We start from the raw sequence: 25,637 nt of genomic DNA on the forward strand, positions 1-25,637 counted from the left end.
ACCTTGCACCAACATGTCTAATTTTTAGAGACTCTTTGACCTGACATGGCATGGTACCACTGGATTGGCACAATTTGGTGTATATTTAAAGGGAACCAAAGTCCTTACCAATTAATTACAGTAGATTTACCCCTGAAGGAGTCACTTGGTAATTTGGGTTCTCATTGTGCCTCGACTCCTAGAACAACCTCAGCCCCTCTGGCACACGTGGTTGAATGAAAGTGACTGCATGCACTTATATGTGGATACCTTTAATTCAACTGTAAATTAGTATCAGGAAATAGACATAAGACCGTTTAATGGTAAATTAACTCAATGTAATGGTAGAGGTTGGAGTAAATGGTAGTTTGAGCATAAATGAGCATAAAGGTAGGTACAACACACACCTTACTAGACAACATAATCACAGCTATGTGAACTCTCTAATCTCCCTCACAGCAAGAGGAGGCTGTGTCCTGTACAGCTTGAAAAAATTCAGCTCTTTTCCCTCCTCCTGGCAATCTCCATGTCAGCACGTGGATCACCCGCTGGTGGCACTGTGCTTCCCAAATGGGAAGTTTGTAGTTCTAGTGTCCAATAGCAGGTCCCAGTAATCAGCTTCACCTAGTGCTGGCTGCTGGGAGGGTATTTAGTCCTTCTTCTGCTGTTACACCTTGCTCCAGTGTTTTGCTTGCTGCCTGATACTGCTAGCCGTTATCTTGCTCCTGCGCTTTGATCGTGCTCTCTGCAAATACTTTTACCCCGAACCCTGCAGCCTTGTTCCTACTCCCCCTTGTTCCTGATCCCAGTATTGGTCCCTCCTTCCTAAAGTATATGTTCCCTGCACCTCCATTTTTAACTTGCTTTCAGCTGTTTCCCATTTGTATATAGTTAATTCAATAGTTAGGTATTTTGTCACTGGGTTTTTGGTTCACTTATATCTTTAGGTTTGCTGCTTTCTGGTGTTTGGATGTCTTGTTTTACTATTAATAAACCCACTTTATATATATATATATTTTAGGCAGGCAATTTTCAGATCTGCCCCCAAACACTGAGAATCTCTTCTGCATTGCCCTTCCATGTGCTCTTTGCTTCTAAGGCTGGTTATAGGTTGTGGTGGTTGCCATTTGTTTGTAAATTGATAAGGCAACACACCGGATACCGTCAGCTGCCATTGTGCTTTTGCTGGATGTCTAGTGTGTCCCTTTGACTTTAAAAAGGTTTGGGCTCCCATACCTTAAGTGAGCTAGGATTTTTTTTTTTTTTTGACATGCGTTGTCCTTCCATGTGCTCCTTGCTGCTAAGGCTGGTTATAGGTTGGGGTGGTTGCCATTTGTTTGTGCAAGGCTTCTGCTCATATAGGCAACAAGCTGAATATGTCTATCGTGCTCTTGATATAACACCCCTCCTAACCCATCTTGACTGGCATCAACGTGTAGTTTTGGTTGGATTGGCATAGGCAAGAACAGGGGCATTTGTTGAGCTCCTCTTCAGCTGATGGAAGGCTTTTTCACACTGATCAGTCCTCTGGTCTTGGATTAACTCCCAAGGCTTCCTGGGTGCTCTAGTTTGTTTGACTGGTTTTGGTCAGTCTGTGTCGTATTCCTCATCCTCACTCTTAAAGAACTGATTGATGGGAAAGCTATCTTAGCAAATCTCCTTACGAATCTTCAATAGTATGAGCAGAACCTCAGAAACAACCTAAGCTCAATCACATTGGTAGGTCTTGGCCGGGAGGTGAAAGCTTCCTGTCTCTTATGGTCAGTGGCCACTTCCTTTGCTTAGGAAAGAAGAAAAAAGCAGAGCACAGGGCAATGTCAGCATACTAATCAACCTTATTGAAATGAAAAAAAGCATCCACTTACATATAAAAACAGCAGCATCCAGCTCAGGTAGGCAGGTGTAGGTGAATAGGACATTACTGAGCTGTGTGTGGATCCTGGTTCTCCTCTTCATCTGCCTACCTGTTTTTATTTTCAGTAAAGTGGATTGTAATGCTCACATCACTCTCACAGCACCCTCTGCTAAGAGAGTCATGATTGGCCAAAGGCAGGGTGCCTTTGGCCAATCATGGCTCAGGGGGACCAAGTCCATGCCCCACACTATATAAGGCTGCTTACACGATGGCCGTGTGTAGTGTTGTTGGTGTGGACAGAGAAATAGCTTGATTTAGATTAAGCAGGCAGGCTATTCAGTTAGTGGCAGTGTATTTGAATATATATATATATATATAGATCTATATATATATATATATATATATATATATATATATATATATATATATACACACACACACACACACACACACACACACACATCTATACACATACATACACACTGCATCCAGTGTAGCCTATATCTACAGTGCATTCCGTGGTGTACTGTTTCTAATACACTTCAGGTGATGTGTACAGTTTCTACTACACTTCTGTTGGTGTACACAGTACACAATACAGTGCAGCCATAGTACAGTTTCTACGACACTTCTGGTGGGGTACACAGTATCTAATACAGTGGGGTGTTGCAAAACAAAATATACATCATGTCGGGAAGCCCACCAAGGAGAGGCAGATGATTATAGGCCACTAAAAGAGGGCAAGCAACCTCTGTGTCTACTGTCAACAGTGCTGGTTGTGGACATGGTGCATCCTCTGCAGGTGGGCGTGGGGCACTCTTGTCGTTTTTTTCTGTTGCTGGCTTTGTTATTGAGCCAGAACATGCAGAAGAGTTGGTGGAGTGGATAACAAAGCCGTCCTCATCCTCCTCATCTTCTGTCACCCAGACTCAGAGTAGTTTGCCTTCCAAGGCAGCTGCCAAAGCGTCCTTTTCCACCGGCTCCTTGTCCACAGTCACTCCTTCACACTGCCACAGTGTCGGGTGCATGCTGCTGGAGAATACGCAGTGATTTGAAGGCTCAGATGTTGGTTCCCAGGTTGAAGAAGGGAGTAACGGGAACCTAGAGAGAGGGGGTGCCCAAGAAGGACAAGAAATTGGCAGTCATGTTCCCCTAGCTGCAGCATACTGCTAAGTTTTCTCCAGTGATGAGGAGGGAGGGGATGATCACGTCACTGACTGTACTTGGGTCCCGGAGGAGGAGGGAGGGGATGATGAGGTAATCGACTGTACTTGGGTGCCGAAGGAGGAGGAGGAGGAACAACTCCAATGAGGCAGGATGTCCTCTAGGGGGGAGCTTAAGGGCAGCCTATTGCATCACACCACAGAGCTCCGCAGGTGCAGGGCGCTGCTGATTTCCCGCTGACTTTTAAAAGTTCCTTGGTGTGGGGCTTTTTCGACACGTGTGCAGCAGATCACACCATTGCTGTTTGCAACCTATGTCTGAAGCGGATCAAGTGTGGCCAGAACAGCAGCCGTTTGGGTACCACATGCTTGGCCAGACATATGACGATCCACATCAAAGAAAAAGGTGGACTTCTCCTTGCTCTTCATCTGGGATCTCCAACTCTACTATACCTCCAGTTCTCTCAAAAACCTGCACTGAGAGGAATGAAGGTATAGCAATAGGTGTCCCAAGTACTTGCAGCCAATCTGCTAGCAGTACACCATCATCTGATTTTGCTGAACCGTAAAAAAAAATTTGGTCCCAGCCATCCACATGCTCAGTATCTAAATGCTAGCTTGGCCAAATTGCTAGCACTGCAACTGCTGCCTTTTCAGCTGGTAGACTCTGCCCCCTTTCATGAATTTGTGGAATTTGTTGTACCTCAGTGGCAGATTCTATTTCTTTTCACAGAAGGCCATTCCGGCTCTCTACTGGCATGTGGAAGGCAATGTTTTGGCCTCATTGGACATTGTGGTCAGCAGTAAGGTGCATATTACCGCTGACTCATGGTCCAGCAGGCATGGACAGGGACGTTACCTTTCCCTACGGTGCACTGGGTAACTCTGCTGGCAGCTGGGAAGGATGCAGGACAGGGTTCAGTGCTGTTGGAGCTTGTTCTGCCATCACGCCTCCAAAATGCTAGTGGTGATTCTGCCACAGATCTCTCCTCCACCCTTCCTCTTCTTCCTCTATGGCCTCTTCTGCAGATTTGTCCTCTGAACCAGCGGGGCTCCGTAAGCATTCGAGGGGCTACGCAAGCAGTCAGGCAAAAAGATGATATGCTGTGCTTGAATTGGTCTGCTTAGGGGACAGGAGCCACACTGGGGCAGAGATTCTGTCAGCTTTGCAGGGGCGGGCTCAGAGGTCGTTGACGCCACAGCAGCTTCAGCCAGGAATGGTTGTATGCAACAATGGCTCCAACCTTCTCTTCGCCCTCCGACAGGGACACTTGACCCATGTTCCATGTTTGCCACACGTCCTGAATTTGGTGGTGCAGCGGTTCTTGAGCTGGTACCCAGGTTTACAGTATCTCCTGAGGCAGGCCAGAAAAGTCTGTGGTCATTTCTGCCAGTCATACAATGCCAGTGCTTGGCTGGCTGACATTCAAAGGGAATGCAACCTGACCACCAACCGCCTTATTTGTGACATGCCCACCAGGTGGAACTAAACGTTGGCAATGCTGCAGTGGCTGCACACACAGCAGAGGGCCATCAATAAGTACCTGTGTGAGTATGGCACCAGGACAGGATTGGGGAGCTTGGCTTTGAGCTGTGGCTACTAATCAAGGATGCATTCACTTTCCTGTCACCATTTGAGGAGGACACAAGGATGGTGAGCAGCGACAATGCATGCATCAGTGACACTGTCCCTCTAGTCTTCCCGTTGGAGCACACGCTCCGTGGAATCATAGACAGGGCACTTGAGGCAGAACAGCAGGGGGAAGAGGAGGACTTCCTTACCTCTCAAGGCCCCCTTTATCCAGATAGCATTCCTGCGGGCCCGCCAAACACACAGGAAAAAGGGGAGGAGGAGGATTGTGTCAGCATGGATGTAGAGGATAACACTCAGCAGCAGTCTTCAAGGGATGGTTTTCAGTCCCCAGAAACCCAACGAGGTGTACGTGGCTGGGAGGCGGTAGTTACGGATCATGTGATCTTTAGTGACCCAGAGGACTCAGATTCGAATGCCTCTGCAAACTTACACTGCATGACCTCCTGATTCTGCAAAGCCAGCAAAAGAAACCCTAGGATTCGTGATATCAAGGAGAGGGATCATTACTGGCTGGCTACCCTTCTTGATCCACGTTACAAGGGTAAGGTTGCAGAACTCATCCTGCCATCGTAGAGGGAGCAGAGGATGAAACATCTTTAGGAGGCCTTGAAGAAAGGTTTGTGCAATGCATTTCCAGACCCTGGGAGGTTACGAATTCCTGGTGCTGGACATTGTATTGCTGAGGCTTCGTTCAGTCAGAGGAAGAGCGGTGGAGAAGGTGGCCAGCTGATCGATGCCTTTAAACAGTTTTTCAGTCCTCAGCGCCAAGGTCTGCAAGCAACCATCGCCAGCATCTGCATTACATGGTGCAGGAATATCTAGGGGCAGGAGCAGACTTGGAGACCTTTTCAACAGAGCATCCACTGGGTTACTGGGTCTTGAGGATGGACCACTGGCCAGAACTTGCTCAATATGCAATTTAGCTACTGGCCTGTCCTGTATCCAGCGTGCTTTCTGAATTCACATTCAGTGCTGCTGGAGGGTTTGTAACGGATCAACGAGTGCGCCTGTCCACAGACTCCGTTGATAAGCTCAAATTCATAAAAATGAACCAGTCTTGGATCAGCAGCTATCAAGCACATGACGCTGATATAACGGATTGAATTTGCTATGGATCTGGGATCCCTTGAAGACTGCCTATGCTGACTATCCTATTCCTCCTGAATCTTGATGATGCTAGCTTCCAACAATATTTTTGGTTTAGGGCACCACCACCACCACCCAAGGCCCAATTGTCCTGCCCCTCTTTAACAGGTTACAATTACAATTTTTTATAAAAAATTTCAATGCAGAGCCCGTTCCTGCGCCCACCAAGAGTAACTGTGAGAGGTTACAGTGTTCTGGTACCACCAACACCTAAGGCCCAATTTTCTGCAGAGGGCAGGCCATATAGTATATATACTGCTGTTCAGAGAATATAGTGCCTGGGGACCCCCCATGCCATTTTTTAAAATTTGGGTGCGGGGTTCCCCTTAATATCCATACCAGATCCAAAGGGTTTTTTCAATGATTTTCATCTATATTGCTGGGACCCGACAATATATTACAGCCGCGAGTAGTTTTAAATGACATTTTTTTTCTTTAGAAATGTCATTTTGCTGTGGAATTGTTCTAAACATGGGAAACATGCGCTACTTTACAGGCATTCTAAGGATACCCCCCCAGGCACGATATTTAAAGGAATATTTTATTTTTATTGCTTCACTTTGAGCATTTTTAAAAACACTGCTCCCGAAAAAATGGCCGTTTTTAAAACTTTTTTTTGCATTGATACATGTCCCCTGGGGCAGGACCTGGGTCCCCAAACACTTTTTATGGCAATAACTTGCATATAAGCCTTTAAAATTTTTCACGTTCGTGTCCCATAGACTTTAACAGTGTTCAAACACATTTTTTGCCTGTTCGCATGTTCTGCTGCGAACTGAACCAGGGGGTGGGGGGTGTTTGGCTCATCCCCACTGCAATGTACTCATCTAGAGTAGCTATAACATGATAGCTCTAGCCAAACCTCATAATGTAACCTTTAGTTGTTCATTACCCCAGAAGTTTGGTTAAGCCAAACTTGACAATGTTCTCATTACTTTAAATCTTCAATAAAGTAATAAACCAAAAAAAAACTTCTTCCAAACACTCTGCCATATTGCAACCTGTATTATCTGGCTTTGTATTTCTGATTACGTCAGAAGCAGCATTGACCGAATTTCGATCCATCTAGTACCTGCTTAAGAGAAAGGAGTGGCTGTGGATAATAGCATTTTTGGATTTTACAAAAGTGTTGGACACAGTTCTCCACGCACTGCTAACATGTAAGTTTACAGGATTAAGTTTGTAAATTGATAGAAAACTGGTCAAAAGACCATATTCAGCGAGGACCAATTAACAATTAATTTTCTGAATGTTCTAATAACTAAAGTTATTAGTGGTGTATCCCAGGGTCCAGTGTTGTGATCTTTACTTTCTAACCTATTTTTTAAATTACCAGTATATAGAGTTTGGGATTAAAAGTACCCTTTCCTTGTTGGCAGATGATACCAAGGTATGTAGTGGAAAAATAGTGTCTCACAGAATCACACCCCCACAGCAGATGGAGTTGTAGTTCTCAGAAAATTGAGCAAACCAGCACATCAAAATAAGACACGAAGGACACAAATAACTGAAAGTTCCCAATAAACTTAACAATATCAGAAAAAAATAAATGCACATAGATAAATTCAAGAATAGATATTTCTATCATACATATTAAACTGCTTCAAAATTTTATAAAATGAAAATACCAGTAATGATGGAATAGAACCTGTTTTTGTGCACACAAATGATTTTTAATATAAGAAAATTAAATATTCTTCATTGGAAATTATTTAACATACCTAATAGATGAAACTAATGAATTATTGACATATTATAAAATATTTTGTTAATTAATAAATACTGTACATTGTTTTATACATGTCCATTATTAAACTATGTTAGAATTGGGTGAATGGATAATTAAATTTTGGATCTGTAACGTAAAATGTTAACATTTAAAGTGTTGTAGAAAGCATCCCAAAGACACCTATAAAGCCAGAGGGGAAGTACAGTTTAATCTGTACAGTAGTGCATAAGTCAAGCAAAAATATTCTGCTCATATATTTGCGGTGTATGATCATATGCATAGTGACCCCTGATCATAAATGCTTAAAAACTACAAACAGAAAGACATTTAATGAAACTGTAATAATTGATGAATATATTGAAAAAGAATTATTATTAATACATGGAAAAACTACTCTAGGGCCTTATTTGTATAGAGGTCAGTAAAGTCATTGTTTATCTTTTTCATACAATAGGTCATAGAGTGACAAGAAAAAATATGATGTCAAAATACAGGATAAATATATTGTGAATAGTAGTAGATTCAAATAAAAAAGGAAAATGTATATCCCTGAAATTCATAATGGCTGGTACAGGCAGATTTTGTGAAAGGGTCTCTCATGCATTCTAAAAGTGGTAAGGAATGCGTCAAATTCATTATCCTGTCTAGAACTTGTACTTGAATTTGGCTCAAGCTGCATCACTTTTAGAATGCAGGAGAGACAAGCAATATCTATCCGAGCCAGTCTGTCTTTCTGTCTGTACACCAAAAGAGAATTGGTCTTAAAGGGGTTGTAAAGTCAGACACGGAGCAGCGTCCCAGCCCTGCCCCCTCTCTCTCCAGATTGGCTTACTGACTTTGACAGCAGTGGGAACCAAAGGCACTTGATGACACTACTATGCATTAGGATAAATAGCCTTCTGTATGCAGCAGCCCCCTTCAGCCCCCCTAATACTTACCTGAGCCCCATCTCTGTCCAGCGATGTCCACGAGTGTCTCGGCCATCTGAGACTCTCTCACCAGATTGGCTGAGACACAGTAATGGTGCCATTGGCTCCCATTGCTATAAAAGTCAGTTAGCCAATCAGGAGAGAGGGTTGGCTGGGCCACTGCTCCATGTCTCAATGGACACAGGGAGCTGTGGCTCAGGTCAGGGGCCCCTATAGCTAGCTGCTTGCTGTGGGGGCACTCAACAGGAAGGAGGGGCCAGGAGCACAGAAGAGGGATCCAAGAAGAGGAGGATCGGGGCTGCTCTGTGCAAACCCACTGCATGGAGCAGGTAATTATAACATTTTATTTTTATAGAAAAAAAAAACAAGACTTTACAATCACTTTAATTCGCTCCACTTTTACATTTGGAGCATTCAATGCGACACAATGTTAAAGTGGCAAACTTTAGAACTACCTGAATTTGGTGCATGAGTCGCTGTCAGAACAAAAAGTGTCCCAAAATGCTTCATGAATTTGGTGCAATATGTTAACAAGAGGGATTAAGGCCAGAAAATTGGTACAGCAGCTTTATTGAATTCCCCTCATATACTTAAAAAATAAGGAACACCACCATGGATAAAATGGTTGGTTTGCGCAAAAGTTATCACGTCTACAAAATAGGGGATAGATTTATGGCATTTTTATTATTTTTTTTTATTAGTAATGGCGGCAATCTGTGATTTTTATTGTGACAGCGACATTGAGGCGGACAGATCAGACACATTTTGGGACCATTGACATTTTTACAGCGATCAGTGCTATAAAAATGCACTGATTACTGTGTAAATGTCACTGGCAGGGAAGGGTCAAACACTAGGGGGCGATCAAGGGGTTAAGTGTATTCCCTCAGTGTTTTCTAACTGTAGGGGGGATGGGCTCACTAGAACATGACAGAGATCACTGCTCCCGATCACTTGGAGCAGTAGATCCCTGTCATGTTGGACAGGGAAATGTCTTGTTTATATAGGCATCTCCCCGTTCCGCCTCTCCGTGCCCCGGCGGACATCGAGTCTGCGGGACCCGCGGGCATGCGTAGCATGTGGCGTGCACGGGCCCGCTAGCCGCCAATGACGGAGTGACGTACGGGTAAGTCGTTTTGCGCACCCGTGCCATTCTACCGACGTAGATCAGCGTGAGGTGATCGGCAAGTGGTTAATCTATCATGTGAAATATCCAGTGATATCAAATTATATTCAAATAAATAAATCAATCTATATAATAATGTGTTCAATTAACGTTCATATGCTGAAACTTTTCTGCGTTGAATTATTGTGACTTCTATCACCACCATGGATATTAGCTATTTTAAATAGGTAAAACTTCTGCTTTTGTTTTCCATAAACAAGCAGCAATGTTCAATTTGAAACCTTTTAAGAAAATAATTTGAGTCTTTATATGACCAGTACATTTTACACAATATAGACATTTGATATGCCTGTTGAGAAAGAAAATAAACCATTTATCAGGAGTTTAAAGACATTTAAAAATCAGAACCTTAAAATCAGAACCTTCAGGGCTCCGGTGCATGAAACCGGGGTTACAATAAATATGAAATAGTAAGGTCTTACCACTGTAACTGCATCATTTAGAAGAGATTCTCCAAAAACAATGATAAATAAGACATCATTGACATGAACTTCCTCAAATACGGCTAGAACAGCAACTGGGTCCACTGCAGCAATGAGACTTCCAAAAAGGAGGAACTCCAAAACACCAATCTGTAAATCGCCTTTAGAAAAAAAAAGGTTTTATTTTAATAATAGGCCTGTTTTTCTTTGCAATATGTCATAGAACATATGTTCTCTTTATGATTAGCTAAAGGTAATGGGAGGACAGCCTTTACTATTATTCTTCCCAGTTGTGTTTCCACCATCCTCTTTCTCCCACAGAAGGGATGTTGGGTGGAATGGGATGGTGGATCAGGATCTAGTTTGAATTTGCTTTTGGCATCTTTTTTCCCTTTTGGCCTATACATAAATACTATAAGATTAAATTAGCAAATACTTGATATGATGGATAAGTCTGTCTGGTGTACAGATAATATTTATTATTGTCACAGCAGTGTTATCTCTATGTCTTACTGGTACTAAAAAAAAATGACTGCTGAAATAACAATGACATGGAATGTGTGAGATTGAAGGAACCAGTAAAGAGAGCAATTTTTTCCACCCTAATGCAACATAATCTGTCAATTGTCTGCTTGCAGGAAACACATCCTACTCAGGATACTATGTCAATATCACAAAATAGGAGGTATCCTATTCAATGCCACTCAGTATATGCTATATATGTCAAGGTACTAGTGTATTGATATCCTCCAGAATCCAATTTTCCTGCAAGAGAGCATTGATAGATTCACAGGGCAGATATGTTCTATTGATATGTACGTTATTTTCAACGACATATATTGTGGGTTCAGTATATATTCCCCCGCCATATAACTCATGGGTAGAAACTCCCTTTGCTAGAAATCTACAGGAATTAGGTTTACACAATATATGGAGGATATTTACCCTACGATCTGTAGGGTCATTATATATTCCCCCGCCATATAACTCATGGATAGAAACTTCCTTTGCTAGAAATCTACAGGAATTAGGTTTACACGATATATGAAGGATATTTAACCCTACGATCCACGCCTACTCATGCTGTTCCTCTATTTATAGATCACTATCCAGGATTGATCTAATCCTGGGTATGGATCTAACTCTCCCATATGTTTCTGATATGCAATACCTAGTAAGGAACATTTCAGATCACTCCCCAATTTTATTGTCTCTAAAAAAAATCCAACCTCATAATAAATCAAATTGGCGGGTGAATGCCCTGTGGCTGCAGATGCTGCCACGTGATGGTTCTGTCTATCAGTGTTTGGTTGATTTTTTTTCTTACAATGTTGAACCTACCACCCCTCAGGTGATATGGGACACTATGAAGGCTTTTTTAAGAGGATTATTAATACAAGCTATTAGCTATTTAAAAAAATCTAGTGTAGAGTGGGAGACTCGTTTGGTGGGAGAAGTGCAACAAAAAGAACTTCAATATATCCAGAACCCTACACTAATAAATCACTCTATATTGAAAAACAAACAATTATTATGTAAAAAGGACAGTTTTAGAAAAGCAGAACGAGCTCAATTCTTTGCAAAGAGTAGGTATTACGAGGAAGGAAAAGGGAATGGGAAAATGTTAGCAGTAATAGCTAAATCTCAGACCCACTATAATTATATTCCCTCAGTATGTATGTTAACAGGAGACATCTCTCATAATCAAGAGGATATTGTATCCTCTTTTTGCTCCTTTTATGGTAATTTATATGGAAAGTGGGGTCTCCTATAAAATGGATCAACTTAGAGACTCTGTCCCCCCTGGAAATACCTTTAATTTCTAGGAATGACAGAGAAAGACTTGGCACCCCCCTAACATTAGAAGAGTTAATTAAAGCAATCTCAGAATCTCCCAATGGGAAGGCTTTATGTACTGACGGTTTACCGCCAGAAATATATAAAAGATATATGGAGAGATATTACTGCCAGAATTATTGAAAGTGATTAATTAGGTGTTTAATACCTTTAAACTCCCAGGAAGGATGAATGAAGCCAGTATTATAGTAATACCGAAACCAGATAGAGATCAAACATAACCAGAGTCTTATCGACCAATTTCATTGCTAAACTCAGATGTCAAGATACTAGCGAGGGTTTTGGCTACTAAACTAAATAGTGTAATGGAAATGTTTATACACCCAGACCAGACAGGTTTTATCCCAGGTACGTCTACAACAACAAATTTGAGGAAATTATTCCTTAATTTACAGCTGGTGCCAGATAATATAGGGAATAGGGCAGTATTGTCCCTCGACGCAGTCAAAGTGCTTGACTGCGTCGAGTGGACATATTTATGGGAAGGTTTGGAGATGTATAGCCTGGGTAAAGGATTTGTGAGGTGGCTTAAATTACTATACCGTGCCCTCAGAGCCTGTGTATTTAATAATGGATCCACATAAAAAAAAAAATCATTTATCTAGAGGCACTAGGGAGGTATGCCCATTATCCCCACTACTGATCGCATTAGCGATAGAGCTTTTAGCGATAGCAATTAGGCAAACAACCACTATCAGCAGGTTTAAGAGAGGAGAAAGGGAGGATAAACGGTGATGAAGCTTTGTTGTTTTTGGGAGATACAGATAAATCATTGATTTCTGTTATGAAATGTTTGGTTCTTTTTGGGGTTTTAGTATAAATTAGGATAAATCTGTATTAATTCCAGTAGGTGAGATATCCCCAACCCTGCCACAGATTGCCAACCAGATCAAAATAGCTACGTCTTTTAAATATCTCGGTATATGGGTTTCTCTAAAAATTGAGAAATATCTAGATCATAATTTGACGCCTTTACTGGATAAATTTAAGGTGAAGCGCAAAATAGCTACTAAATTACCTCTGTTGCTAGTAGGACATGCAAATTCGATAAAAATGTTCTGGGGCCCTCAGTTACTTTGTATTTTGCTTAACTCACCAATATGGATACCCCACAAGTGGTTTAAAAAAATAGATTCTTTATTTTTTATCTTATTATAGAAGGGTAAAAATCCTTGAATTAAGCTTTCTACATTACAATGTCCTAAAGATATGGGGGGGAGAATTAGCTGTGCCAAATGCTAGGATGTACTTTATTGCTGCTCAACTCCAACAGATGGCAGGATGGGGTTCCATGGAATGGACAGATCCAATCCAATTGCTATTGTTGACCCGATTCTCCCGTATTAATTTAATAGCCTAGTTGGAATCTGGGTTTTTTGGTAATGTTACTCAAAGACCCACTCTAGTATTGATGAAAAAAAGTGTGGCAGGAAATGAGACGCATAATGCAATTTGTAGATATAGCAGCTTATACTCCTCTATGGGAAAATACAAAATATATGGAGATAAATAAATCGGAAGGATTTGGGGTGTGGAGAGAATTAAGGATTCAATACTTTTCACAATTATATTCCAATAATAATTTAAAAACATTTCAAAAATTACAAATACAGTTTTTGCTGCCCCGTCATACCTGCTATGAATATTTACAATTACGACATGCCCTACAGATTCAATTTAAAGATAATAAGTTGAAGATACAAACTATGTCACTAATAGACCTTATTGTAAAAACAAAAATTAAGAAGGGTCTCATTTCTACTATATATAGCAGTCTTCAGGAAACAGCTATTTGTCCCGCTAGAAGGGGATGGGAAAAGGATCTAGGAGATCTGTCAGATGAACAATGGCAGAATATTTTGGAGCAGGTACAGTTGGTATCGATATCACCTCAGCAGTCTTTAACCCAACTATATATAATTTATAGTGTATAGGACCCCAGTTAAGCTGTATCAATGGGGCAGACAAGAAACATCTAAATGCCCTCGGTGCCGGAGACCTTTGGCTGATTTGATGTTATGGAAATGACCTAAATTGTTTAGGTATTGGCATGATAACTTTTATTATTGCATCAGTTGGAATCCTAGGAGGAGTGGATAGATCTTTTTCAAATGATCCCTTTCATGCCTAAGCTTATTTCTGACATTTGTTGCCTACAATTTAAAATTTATATATATTTTTTGCTAGAAAATTACTTAGAACCCCCAAACCTTATATATATATATATATATATATATATATATATATATATATGTGTGTGTGTGTGTATATATATATATATAATATATTTTAGCAGAGAATAAAATGGCGATCGTTGCAATATATTATGTTACACTGTATTTGCGCAGCGGTCTTTCAAACGCAATTTTTTTTTAGAAAAAAAAGACACTTTCATGAATTAAAAAAACGAAAACAGTAAAGTTAGCCCAATTTTTCATCATAATGTGAAAGATGATGTTACGCTGAGTAAATAGATACCCAACATGTCAGGCTTTGAAATTGCACACACTCGTGGAATGGTGACAAACTACGGTACCTAAAAATCTCTATAGGCGGCGATTTAAAAAAAAAATAACGGTTACCAGGTTAGAGTTACAGAGGAGGTCTAGTGCTAGAATTATTGCTCTCACTCTGACTATCGCAGCAATACCTCACATGTTTGATTTCAACACCGTTTACATATGCAAGCGCGACTTGTGTGCATTTTCTTTGCTGCGCGAGCTCGCGGGGACGCTTTAAACATTTTTTTTCTTATTTATTTTATTTTTTTATATTTTTTTTTTTACATTGTCACTTTAAAAAAAAAAAATAATCATTTGATCACTTTTATTGCTGCCACATGGAATGTAAACATCCCAGGTGACAGTAATAGGCGGTGACAGGTACTCTTTATGGAGGGATCGGGGGTCTAAAAGACCCCCGATCCCTCCTTTGCACTTCAAAGTATTCAGAAAAACGGCCATTCTGAATACTGTATTTTTTTTTAATTCAGCGCCATTGGCAGCTGAGTAAACTGAGTAAACTGGAAGTGACGTTGTGACGTCGCTTCCGTGTTTATACAAAGGAGACTGGAAGGAAGCTGTAATTTAATTAGGGGTACCTGAGGACTGAGGTTGAGAACCACTGCCTTGGATGACTTCATGCCATTGTAAACTGACTATATGGACAAGCCAGCCTACTAAATTTTCCTTTCAGGAATGTGCTATCTTCCTTATAAGGTAATGTTCTTTATGATTGGTAAAATCCTACCAACTCGACATGTACAGGGGGTAGACAAAATTATGGAAACACCAAGTAGAAGAACAAAATCGTTACCAAATATGGTGCTGGACCACCTTTGGCATCCAAGACTGCCTGAATTCTCTTGGGAATTGACAAATATAAAAGTCTTGGATGGTGGATAATGGAATATGATACCACTCTGCATGCAAAAATCGTTCCAGTACTCGCAGAGATGCCGAAGGCGGAAAACGAGCTTGAACCTTGTTCTCCAAAATTGATCACAGCGGCTCTATAATGATGTCCAGTGACTGTAGCGGCCAGGGAAGGTGTGACACTTCATCTGCATCAAACCACAATTTGACAACACCAGCTGTGTGAATTGGATTATTACGGTCTTGGTAAATAGCGCTGTCTTCTGGAAACAATGTCTGCACCATGGGGTGCACACGGTCAGTCAAAATTTGTACATAGTCGCTGGCAGTAACTCTACCTTTCAAGGTGATGATGGGGCCTGCAGAATACCAAGATCTAGCTGTCCAAACCATAATTTCGCCACCACCATGCATTACTGTTGGCACAAGACAGTAAACTTGGGACGGTGTTCTGCACAATAAACACATCCGGTGGTTGGGAACAGTGGGATGCTCAATTTATGGGACTGTATTACAGTCTTCCATTGATCGATAGTCCACGATTTAGTCGATTTAGTCACTCAATGTGTCAAAATCACATCCACCCGTAGAGTGGTAATATGTACATACTCAATCAGTCTGCGGTTGCTGTGGAGGCCTCAGCTAGCCATTTGGACAACACTCTATCGTATTTTTTGGGGCATCCTCTATTTTGGTAGGTTTCCTTATAGAGTGGTAGTACTTTATTGACATGTGTTTTCCATAGCAATATTGACGGTGGGGCACGTTTTTTCCAACAGAAAGTGATCATTTTCCTGGCATAGAAAATCAGGAGTCCTATCAGAGTTCTCTCCGCTATCCTGGGGGTTAATTCTTCTACTAAGCCTAGAAGGCTGGGTTGGAGCTATATCTACTCCCACCAATTCTTGTATTACAGATAGTACTTGTGACCAGTAGTTTTTAATTGCTGGGCAGGACCAGAAGACGTGTATAAAGTCGCCCGGATCCCCAGTACATCTTCAACACTCCAAGGACAGGGAGGTTCTTATTTTATGCAATCTATACGGGGTAATATATGCCCGGTGTAGTATTTTGTATTGTATGAGACGGTCTCAAAGTGAGACCAGGATTTTGAAGAGGAAGTCCCACATGTCCTCCCAATCCTCAGAGTCCAGTCCTGGGATGTCTTGTGTCTATCGGTGACGGAGCTTTGACAGATCTGGAGAGGAAACTCTAAAGAGATGTGCATAGAGGACTGAGGTTGGTTTCCTGGTGCATTTATATCTTGTGACCCTCTCCAGATCGGATTGCACTATTTGCGTGTCGTTGGGTAATATTTGGGCTTTAAACACATGAGACAGTTGCATATAGCGAAATAGAAGCGAGGGAGGCACATTGTTGTGGGATACTAGATGATTGAAGGGGTGTATAACCGTGCCAGTGGTGAGCTCAGATAACAGTGTAATACCACATTTGGCCCATATTTTGGGGTCTGGTAGTGAGTAAAGATGGGGTAAAGTAGGATTGTTCCATAGGGGGGCATGTGGGGAGACTGCATTCCGTGGGAACTTCTCAAGTCCCAGTCTTGCCTTCCAGGCCTTTAGAGTCATGTGCATGGAGGTGGTCAAGTCGTATGGAGCTTTGGGACCTCGAAGGGGTAAATGTGTTAGGGCCTCCACAGAACGGACCACCGCCGCCACCAAACTACCGTGACCAGCTGGGCTGCCAGAAAATATTTCTGGCAGTCCGGAAAAGCCAGACCCTCCCGCGACCCCGGACGCATCAGTGTGGACAGTTTAAATCTAGGGGGGTTTGGGCCCCAGAGGAAGGAGGAGAAAATTTGGTTCAATTTTGAGAAAAATTAGCAAGGTATCCATTGTGGGGAATTACGGAATAGGTAGGTAAATTTAGGTATGATTAACATTTTAATTAAGTTAATGCGGCCTAATAAGGATAGAAGGAGGTTCTCCCAGGCTTTTAGTTTGGCCTTGACTCCTTGGACCACTGGCTCTAGGTTAAGGGAGATAAAGCCGGATGCGTCTCTCGAGATGCGCACCCCCAAGTACACCATTTCGTCTACCCATTGCAGTCGGAGATCTGGCGGGGCTAGTCTTTTTGCCTCAGGGTCAATAGCTAGCAACTGGGATTTTGTCCAGTTCACCCGTAATCCTGTTATTTTGGAGAATTCAGTCAATACTTGCAGCGCTCCTCTAAGGGAGGAGTCTGCGTCGTTCAGAAAGAGTAGGAGATCATCCGCGTACAGAGCTACCCTCTCCTCCAGCCATGCTATTTTTAGTCCTTTTATGTGGGGACGAGACCTGCAGTGCCTCCCGCCACTGGTTCCATAGCTATTGCGAACAGTGCTGGAGAGAGAGGGCAGCCCTGCCTGGTACCCCTAAACAGCGGGAAGGTGGGAGAGACGTCACCCCCCAGTCTAATGGCTGCCGTCGGGGATTTGTATATAGTTTCCAGTCAGGCAATAAAAACCAACAGAAATCCCATCCTCCACAGAGTTTCCCAGAGAAATGGCCATTAGATTGAATTGAATACCTTTTCGATATCGAAGGAGGCAACCGCTCTAGTGCCCACATTGCCATGTATGGTATGCAAGTTGGTGAATAGTCTGCGGAGGTTAATATCCATTGATTTATGGGCCATGAACCCAGTCTGGTCTGTGTCTTTAATGGTGGGCAGAAGTGGGTTGAGTCTAACAGTAATTAATTTAGATAAAATTTTGAAATCAATGTTGAGAAGTGCTATGGGCCTGTATGATGCGCACTGTTTGGGATCTTTATTGGGCTTAAGGATTAGAATAATGTGCACGTCTGCCATGGAGGGTGGGAGCGCTCCCCCCTCCAGACATTGGGTATACAGGTCTGCCAACAGGGGGGCTGGGAGATCCGCATGAGACTGGTAGAATTTGTCAGGTAGACCATCAGGGCACGGGGCCTTCCCAGTTGCCAATGAGTTTATAATAGCATGTACTTCCTCTGCAGTGATAGGCCAGACCAGATGGGTCCTCTCCTCGTCTGAGAGCCACCCCAGAGCCAGGGGGTCCAGAAGAGGTGCTATCTTACCAGGAGTCATATCCTGAGGGAGCGTGGTGCTGTATAGTGTCTGATAAAAGGTCTGAAACTCCTTTAGGATACCCTCTTGGGATGTAATAGATTCACCTGTAGGAGAGACCAATTCGGGGATCAGAGTCATAGGGGTGTCGTGATGAGACAACATTGCTAGCAGTCTACCATTTCTATCACCCTGCTCAAAGAATCTTTGTTTGGTGTGGAATAAATCTAAATGAGTGACCTCAGTGAGATGGGGTTGGAGATCTCTCTTTGTGAACTGCAGCTGTTCGAAATTGTAGAGGGGTTAGACCCGTAAGTGGCTGATGCCTCCTCAATCTCCCCTTCCAACCATGTTGTGCTGACTTGTTGATTTACCTTCACCACCTTAATTGCTGATATATAGTGTCCTCTAGTGAACGCCTTGAAGGTGTCCCAGATTGTGGGAGGAGAGGATGACCCCGCGTTATGTTCCTAAAATTCACGCAATGTTTGTGGAGTCTGCCCTGATTTCTCGTCATGGGAGATCCAGTGGGCCCCAAGGCGCCACATGGAGCCACTGCGTTTTTCTCAAGTCCGCATAGTGATCTTGAGGGGGGAGTGATCAGAAAGCCCACTAGATAGGTATGTTGCCTCCACTATGTCAGTTAACATAAGTTGTTTTGCAAACGCATAATCAATTCTGGAGGAGGTTTTATATGAGGTAGAAAAACATGAGTAAACTTTAGTCTGGGAATGTAACCACCTCCACACCTCAGTAACCCCTGCTGAGTGTGTCCACCCCAGCAGGTCCCCAGTAGAGGACTGTAAAGGCGTGGGCCTGTCAAGATCAGGGGAGAGGGTGTTGTTGAAGTCACCTAGGATTAACAATTTAGCTGGACAGTACGGGGTAAACTTCTCCAAAATAGTGTACAGCACTTCTGGTTTGAAAGGTGGTGGGATATAAACTCCTACAATAATATACCTTTGTTACCACAATTACAAATTTGCCATGAGGGTCTGTATGGACCGCTTCAACTTTACATGGGTAGGATTTATTTATCAGTATTGAGACCCCCCTGGCATATGAGGAATACATGGAATGAAAAGTTTTCTAAACCCAGGACTTTTTTAAGGTCATCAGTTTGCCACCCATCAAGTAGGTCTCCTGTAGGATCAGTACCTGCGGGTTGTGCGTCTTGACATACTGGAACATCATTGCCCTTTTAAATTTGGAGTTGAGGCTTCTGACATTCCAGGATATCACTGATATTGTTCCCTGATCACGTGAGGCCATGATCCCAGGGGAGAATTGCTAACTTCAGGGTGAATGAGTTCCACTTGATGAGTGTTTTTAGAGCCAGAGCCAACCACACATAAAATATAGAAAACATAGAAAACAATACAACTTCCCAAGCACTGTGTGCATTTCCTACCGGTACCTGGAGACCTTCAAAAACACTGGGGATGGGCGGGAGCCGGTTTATACCCAAAACTGAACACAACATTGTAAAGCGGTAACCTGAGAACTAAGCCACACTACAGTCCTCCACAGCACTGAACTGAAGCTGCAGGCTAAACCTTAAACTTTTCTTGGCAACAGTTCAATGCTGTGCATAAGAACTTGTGGAAGCTCTCCGGGGGGGGGGGGGGCAAACAGGTGCAAGTTGGTAACAACCCTCCGTGCTATACCGAGTTCCTCGGAGGCGAATTTGGGGGGACGTGTATCCTCTCATGGCAAGAGGGGCCTGGTGATAGTTCCTCTAGATAGATGGAGAGCATCAGGTCTCCGACTTCTTGTGAACCAACCCAACTGTGAGGGTTCAATGTGGATCACTTGTCGAGGTACTTTTGAGGTGGCTCTGGTATACTTACAGGAAGTTTTACTAGGATATAACAGGCAAGGGTGTGGGAAATCTGTGCATCTGATAACTTTATGGGAATAGGTCATCAATGCAAGGTGGTTAGCCAGTCGTCAGCATCCGCTGGGTTGTCAAAGAACCAAATTGATCCAGCATGTTGGACTCGCAGATGGCTGGGGTAAAGCATGGTATATTTTATGTTCTTATCCCTGAGTCGTCTACAAACATTGTTGAAGGTTTTTCTCTTCCACTGCAAATCGGCTGAAAAGTCGGGGAAAAGATGAATGGAGGTGTTACCATAATTGAGAGTGGGATGTTTGCAGACTTCAGACAGAATCTTTTCCCTGTCCCAATAATTAAGGAAGCGGACCAAAAAAGGCCTGGGGAGGTTCCCCAGAATGGCGCGGCTGGTGGGCATCTGATGGGCCCTTTCAAACATGTGGGTAGGAGGGACATCTGTAAGACCCAGGAGATTTTTAAAGAGCTCCTCCGCGAATTCAGCCTGGTGATCCCCTTCCTTTTTCTCAGGTAGCCCCAGGACTCTGACATTGTTGCGCCAGAGTCGGTTTTCAGCGTCATCCGATTTTGCGACAAGGGACTGTACCATGCGCTGCAACTCAGCAATGGAGGAGGCATGCCATGCAGTAAGATCTTCGGTGATGGATACTCTGGTCTCAGTTTCAGTCATTCTCCCTCTTATTTTGTCGAGGTCATTCCTGATAAGATTGCACTCCTCAGCAAGATGGTCGATGTGCACAAGTAGTGAGGTCCTACTCTGCTCGATCGCAGAGAGGATCGTGGCTGTACTATCTTGCAATGGTGGGGCTGACTCCTCCGTCACTGGAACCTCCCCAGGACCCATCTCCAATTCAGCTAATAAGGCCCGGAGTCGTCCAATCAGTATGGGGTCTGACTGCGGTGAAGAGAGTTGTGGCTGCTGGGGCGATGAGCCGATCCCAGGGGGGGACATCTGATGAGTTTCTAAAGGGGGACCCCAACAGAGGAGCAACTCGTGCCCAGATCAATGTCCAGGAGGCAGCTGGGGGTGGCCCAAAGGAGCAGTGGGTATTGAGCCAGGGAGAGCACAGTCCAGGCAGGCAGACAGTGATCAATCGTAGCCACCCACTTTACAGCAATCCCCTAAGCATAGGCAGTCCATTAAGGGTAGTAGGCTGGGAGCTTGATCAGGGAAGGCCCAAAGCAGGGGGACCCAGGCAGAAGGATGGCAGAGACACCAGGCCCCTGGGCACCTCCACTGGCCCACACAGGCAGTCTCCTCTGGTTAGCACACCAGGCCACTGCAGGGAGGTGGATGGATGATGAGGCAGGTGGGGGCAGCAAGAACGGCACTCTCAATTTGAGGTCAGGCGCACTCCCTTGGGGTAGCCATTCAGGAAACAGCAGTGTCAGGCAGGCTCCACTAGGCCGCACTAGGCTGCAGCCACCGCAAGCGCTCCCATTGGCCCAGCAGGCTATCAGACCATGCCAGGCAGGTGGAGGGGCAGGCAGGAGAATGGATTACAGTCTCAAGGAAGGATGGCAGTCTCTTACCGCACGACCAGGTTGGAATCAGCTAACTCCGGCCGGGTATAGTTCAGCAAGATGGCAGCAGCTGCAGGCTTGAGCAATGCACAGCTTCCTGGACGACCACGGCAGAATCTCCACTCAAGATCCACTCAGGACTCAGCAGGTGACAGAGAGGAACAGGTTGGCAGGTTGGCTGGTCTTTTTAAGGCAGTTAGATGCGTGGATGGTGAAGGATTGAGTTCAGGATACCCTGAGCTCCTCTCAGACACATCCGCCACAGCTCACATCGAGACATGCCCCCCGAAACAGCATCTTTAGCTAAGTATTGTTGTCATATTTTCTATTACTATTACATTTGTTATCTGTATCTGTCATTATTTAATTAAATGTTATATCTATAAGTATCTCCTTGCACATCTTGAATACAACCCCAAAAACTTAAACTATCACGTAACTGTGATAACTACTGTATTATCCTGCTATAATGCCCCAATAGCAAAGGTACCACAGATTTTTATTATTATTCTTTACTCTTTTTTTTTAAAGTGGTTGTTAACCCACTTCTTTCCAATCCTCCCATCCCCTCTGTACCATAATAATAAGTGTCCTTGTGCCTGTGTATTGTAAAAAACTGCCCGATTTTACCTATATAAGCTCGGCTCCTGGCATTTAGCTAACTTGTCAGCTCTCTTCTCTCTCAGCTCATAGTTCCAGTGGGCGGGGCCGAGCCCTCACACTGATATCAGCCGGGGAGGAGGGGGAGAGAGAGAGCTGACAGTCAACTGAGCATACTTTAGAAAATATCTCAACTCAATGTGACATGCTCTCTGAATGAAAATGAAAATGTAGCCAAACCAAAAAACAGGAATTAAAAGGATAAGTTCACCTTTACAAAACAAAAAAAATAAATGCCCATTTTTTTGCAGGTAAAAAAAATAAAAATGTACAGTTATTTTTTTTGCTAGGAGTCTGTAAAGCATGGCACCCATGATTAGCAGATCGTGGGTGTAATGCCAGCTCCTGCAGACTGTCTGTGTAGCTGTCTGCTTGTACCTCTGATACGGGCAGGCAGTTACACACTGACAGGAAGCTCAATGAACTACCTAGAGCACTCAGCAGCTCCCTGGTAGTTCATTGAGAACTATAAGCCATCAGCCGCAAATGCTGTCGGTACTTGTAGTTTATGGATTCGAGTGAGCATATATATTTGAGGTAAAACTTGTAGGGTAAACCATAAGTGTTTTTTATGTAGCTGTCACATTTTTACAAGCTTGCTCTTCCATATATGGTGCATTAAGTATAGAGATGGGCCCAATGACCCCCTGTTTGGTTCGCGGCAGAACTTTGGAACATTGTAAAAGTACCCAATAAATAACTCAAATTGAAGTCTATGGGACCCAAACTGGAAAAATCAAAAGTGACTATTTGGAAGGCTCATATGCAATTGGGCATACAATGGTTATGGGGGACCGGTTATTGCCCTGGGGGACATGCATCAATGAAAAAAAAGTTTGCAAAAAAACATCATTTTTAAATTAGCAGTGATTACTGATGCTTAAAGTGAAACCATCAAAGTAAGAAATAATAAAAATGAAAAATTCCTTTAAATATAGTGCCTGTAATGTGGCACATCTGTACCATGTATAGAACCTGCTGTACCAATAATGACATTTATAAAGCCATAAAAAAGACAATTTTCCATTCAAGCTTTCTTTATTTTATAAACAATGGCTTGGGGGGCAGTCTGCATGATGAGGTTGCAATTTAGTGCACTCTGAACAAGATTAGGGATTTTTAGTATAAACTCTGGTGTCTCTTTCACAGACTTTGGATAGTAAGTAACAGGTGCGGCAAAGTTGGGTTTTTTTGGGCTTTGGGTGTTAATTGTGCTCATGAAACCTACACCAAAAAATTTGTATATAGAGGTAATCTTGATGAAAGCAAGAATTGGCCTTGCTGTCAAAAATGATATGCACCGGTCAAACAAGTGCAGAAAAATTGGTCCTTGGGTGTTAATTGTCCCCAGGAAACCTACACCAAAAAATTTCTTCCAGATGAAATCAACACCCACAAAGCTAGGCAGCCTATACAGTCTTTCAGAGATTTCAAAGATCCAGAAAGCACTTAATCAGCGACATCAGCATCAGGGGCTTGATAGCTGCTGCTAATCCAGGACTGATTCATTTTGACAAATGTCAGCCGGTCCACGGAGTCTGTGGATAGATGCGCTCTTTTATCTGTCACAAAACCTCCAGCAGCACTGAACGTCCATTCGGAAAGCATGCTGGATGCAGGGCAGCCCAACAGCTCTATTGCATACTGGGCAAGTTCTGGCCGGTGGTCTATTCTCATAACCCAGTAACCAAAGTGGATTGTCAACTGGAAAATTCTCCATATATCTAGTTTTACCCCTAGATAATCTCCCACCATATGATGAAGATGCGGCCGATGGGATGTGTAAGCTGACAGCCCTGAGCGCCGAGGACTTAAAAATTTTTGAAAGGTATTGAAACAGGCACACTTCCTGTCAGTATGACGCCCAGACTCCCATAAGATCTACTGACTTTCATAGACATGTCCCCTGAGCTACAGGGGTTGCCAGTCATAACTGTTGTGACCAAAGTGGTACACACATCTTTTATAGAGTCAGTTTTCTCTGGATGCAAAAGAATTACCTGCAGAGCCCTACCATCTCCCTGTGTACACTGAATTCTGGAACTCAGTAATTCCCCAGCAGTGGCAGATATGTTATAGTATGAGTACTACCAATGCATTGTGATCTGGATGAGTAATAATTATTTGTTGAGAGCCCCATTCTCCTCCTCCTTGTGCACATTGAAGTACCAGTGTTGTGGTGTTTTCTATGTGTGAATGAAGGGTTATTTCTCAGAAAGTACAACTGATTTTCTGTGTTCCTTTTTGTATTAGGTGACAAAGGCACTGTAGTATCCACTTATACAGGAGCAATAGGAGCATGGAAGGATAGATCAGACTAGGGTCTTATGCTGCTGTGCACTATGATCTTAGTTGCAGACAAGTGGAACACAGAGCATCTGGTTTACTATACCTGTAAACCAGACTTGTACTGTTCACATTTAGTACAAGCTGTGTGATGAAAAAGAATTGATGTCAAGTGACACCATTTGTTTCTGCAGTTTTAACCCTTTAGCTGTCAGAGACAAAACTCATGGCAGTGGCAGTGCCTGCATTAAAACAAAATTCCAGCTGCTTGAAACAAGCCACAGGACAGCTGAAAGCTGTCATTTACCCTAGATTCACATTGGAGCGATTTGTCATGCAATTTGAGAGATCAAATAATGACAAGTGGCAGCCTATTGGAAGCAATGACACTGTTCCAATCGGTGCAACACCGATTTTGCGGCGTCGCACCAGTTTGCAAAAGTAGTTCCTGCACTACTTTTCCCGATTTCAGGTGTGACTTCAATAGACATCTGTGCATGAAGCCACACAGATGTCTATCACGTAGCACCTGAAATCGCGCTGACCTTGCTACTTTGAAATCGCGCTACTTCAAGTGAAGTGGGTGCGATTTCAAAGTAGCATCAATGTGAACCAGGGCTTAGTTGTGGTACTAATTCTGACACTAAATTAATGGCGGCCAGGTGAACTGGCCAGATCTGGTTATTTAATTGATCTGTTCTTCGAACTGTTCGAACTGCAAACAGTTTGGTTTGAAGTTACCATCAACAAAACACAAAGCTCATTCCTACTGCTGACTAGTCTCTGCCATGAACTTCCATGGTTTTGGCTCCTTCATGCAAAATTCCTTCAGTTGCAAGATGTTTGTAGATTTCCTTGCACAAACTGCACATGGGATTCATACCAGGATTTTGAGTAGGAAAGTATATAACCCTCTATTCCTTTTTTCAGCCATTCTTTGGCAAATTTGCTACTGTTCCTTAGATCCTTATCACATTGGAAGAGACATTTCAGGTTTAACTTCAATTTTTGGTCAGAGGGCTTCACATTCTCA

The 25,637-nt window shown here is 43.0% G+C and overlaps 1 protein-coding gene across 1 annotated transcript in view; it reads right to left on the reverse strand.

The window, feature by feature from the left end:
• The window catches only part of SLC9A3 (solute carrier family 9 member A3), a gene marked incomplete in the record, with an annotated part of 668,605 nt that overhangs the window by 267,356 nt on the left and 375,612 nt on the right, over positions 1-25,637 (reverse strand). The window contains 1 exon segment of the mRNA XM_073630751.1: positions 10,004-10,164. Coding sequence (XP_073486852.1) covers positions 10,004-10,164 — 161 coding nt within the window.

This window comes from Aquarana catesbeiana, linkage group LG05 (genome assembly GCF_042186555.1).
Source record: "Aquarana catesbeiana isolate 2022-GZ linkage group LG05, ASM4218655v1, whole genome shotgun sequence".
Classification (NCBI taxonomy): Eukaryota; Metazoa; Chordata; class Amphibia; order Anura; family Ranidae; genus Aquarana; species Aquarana catesbeiana.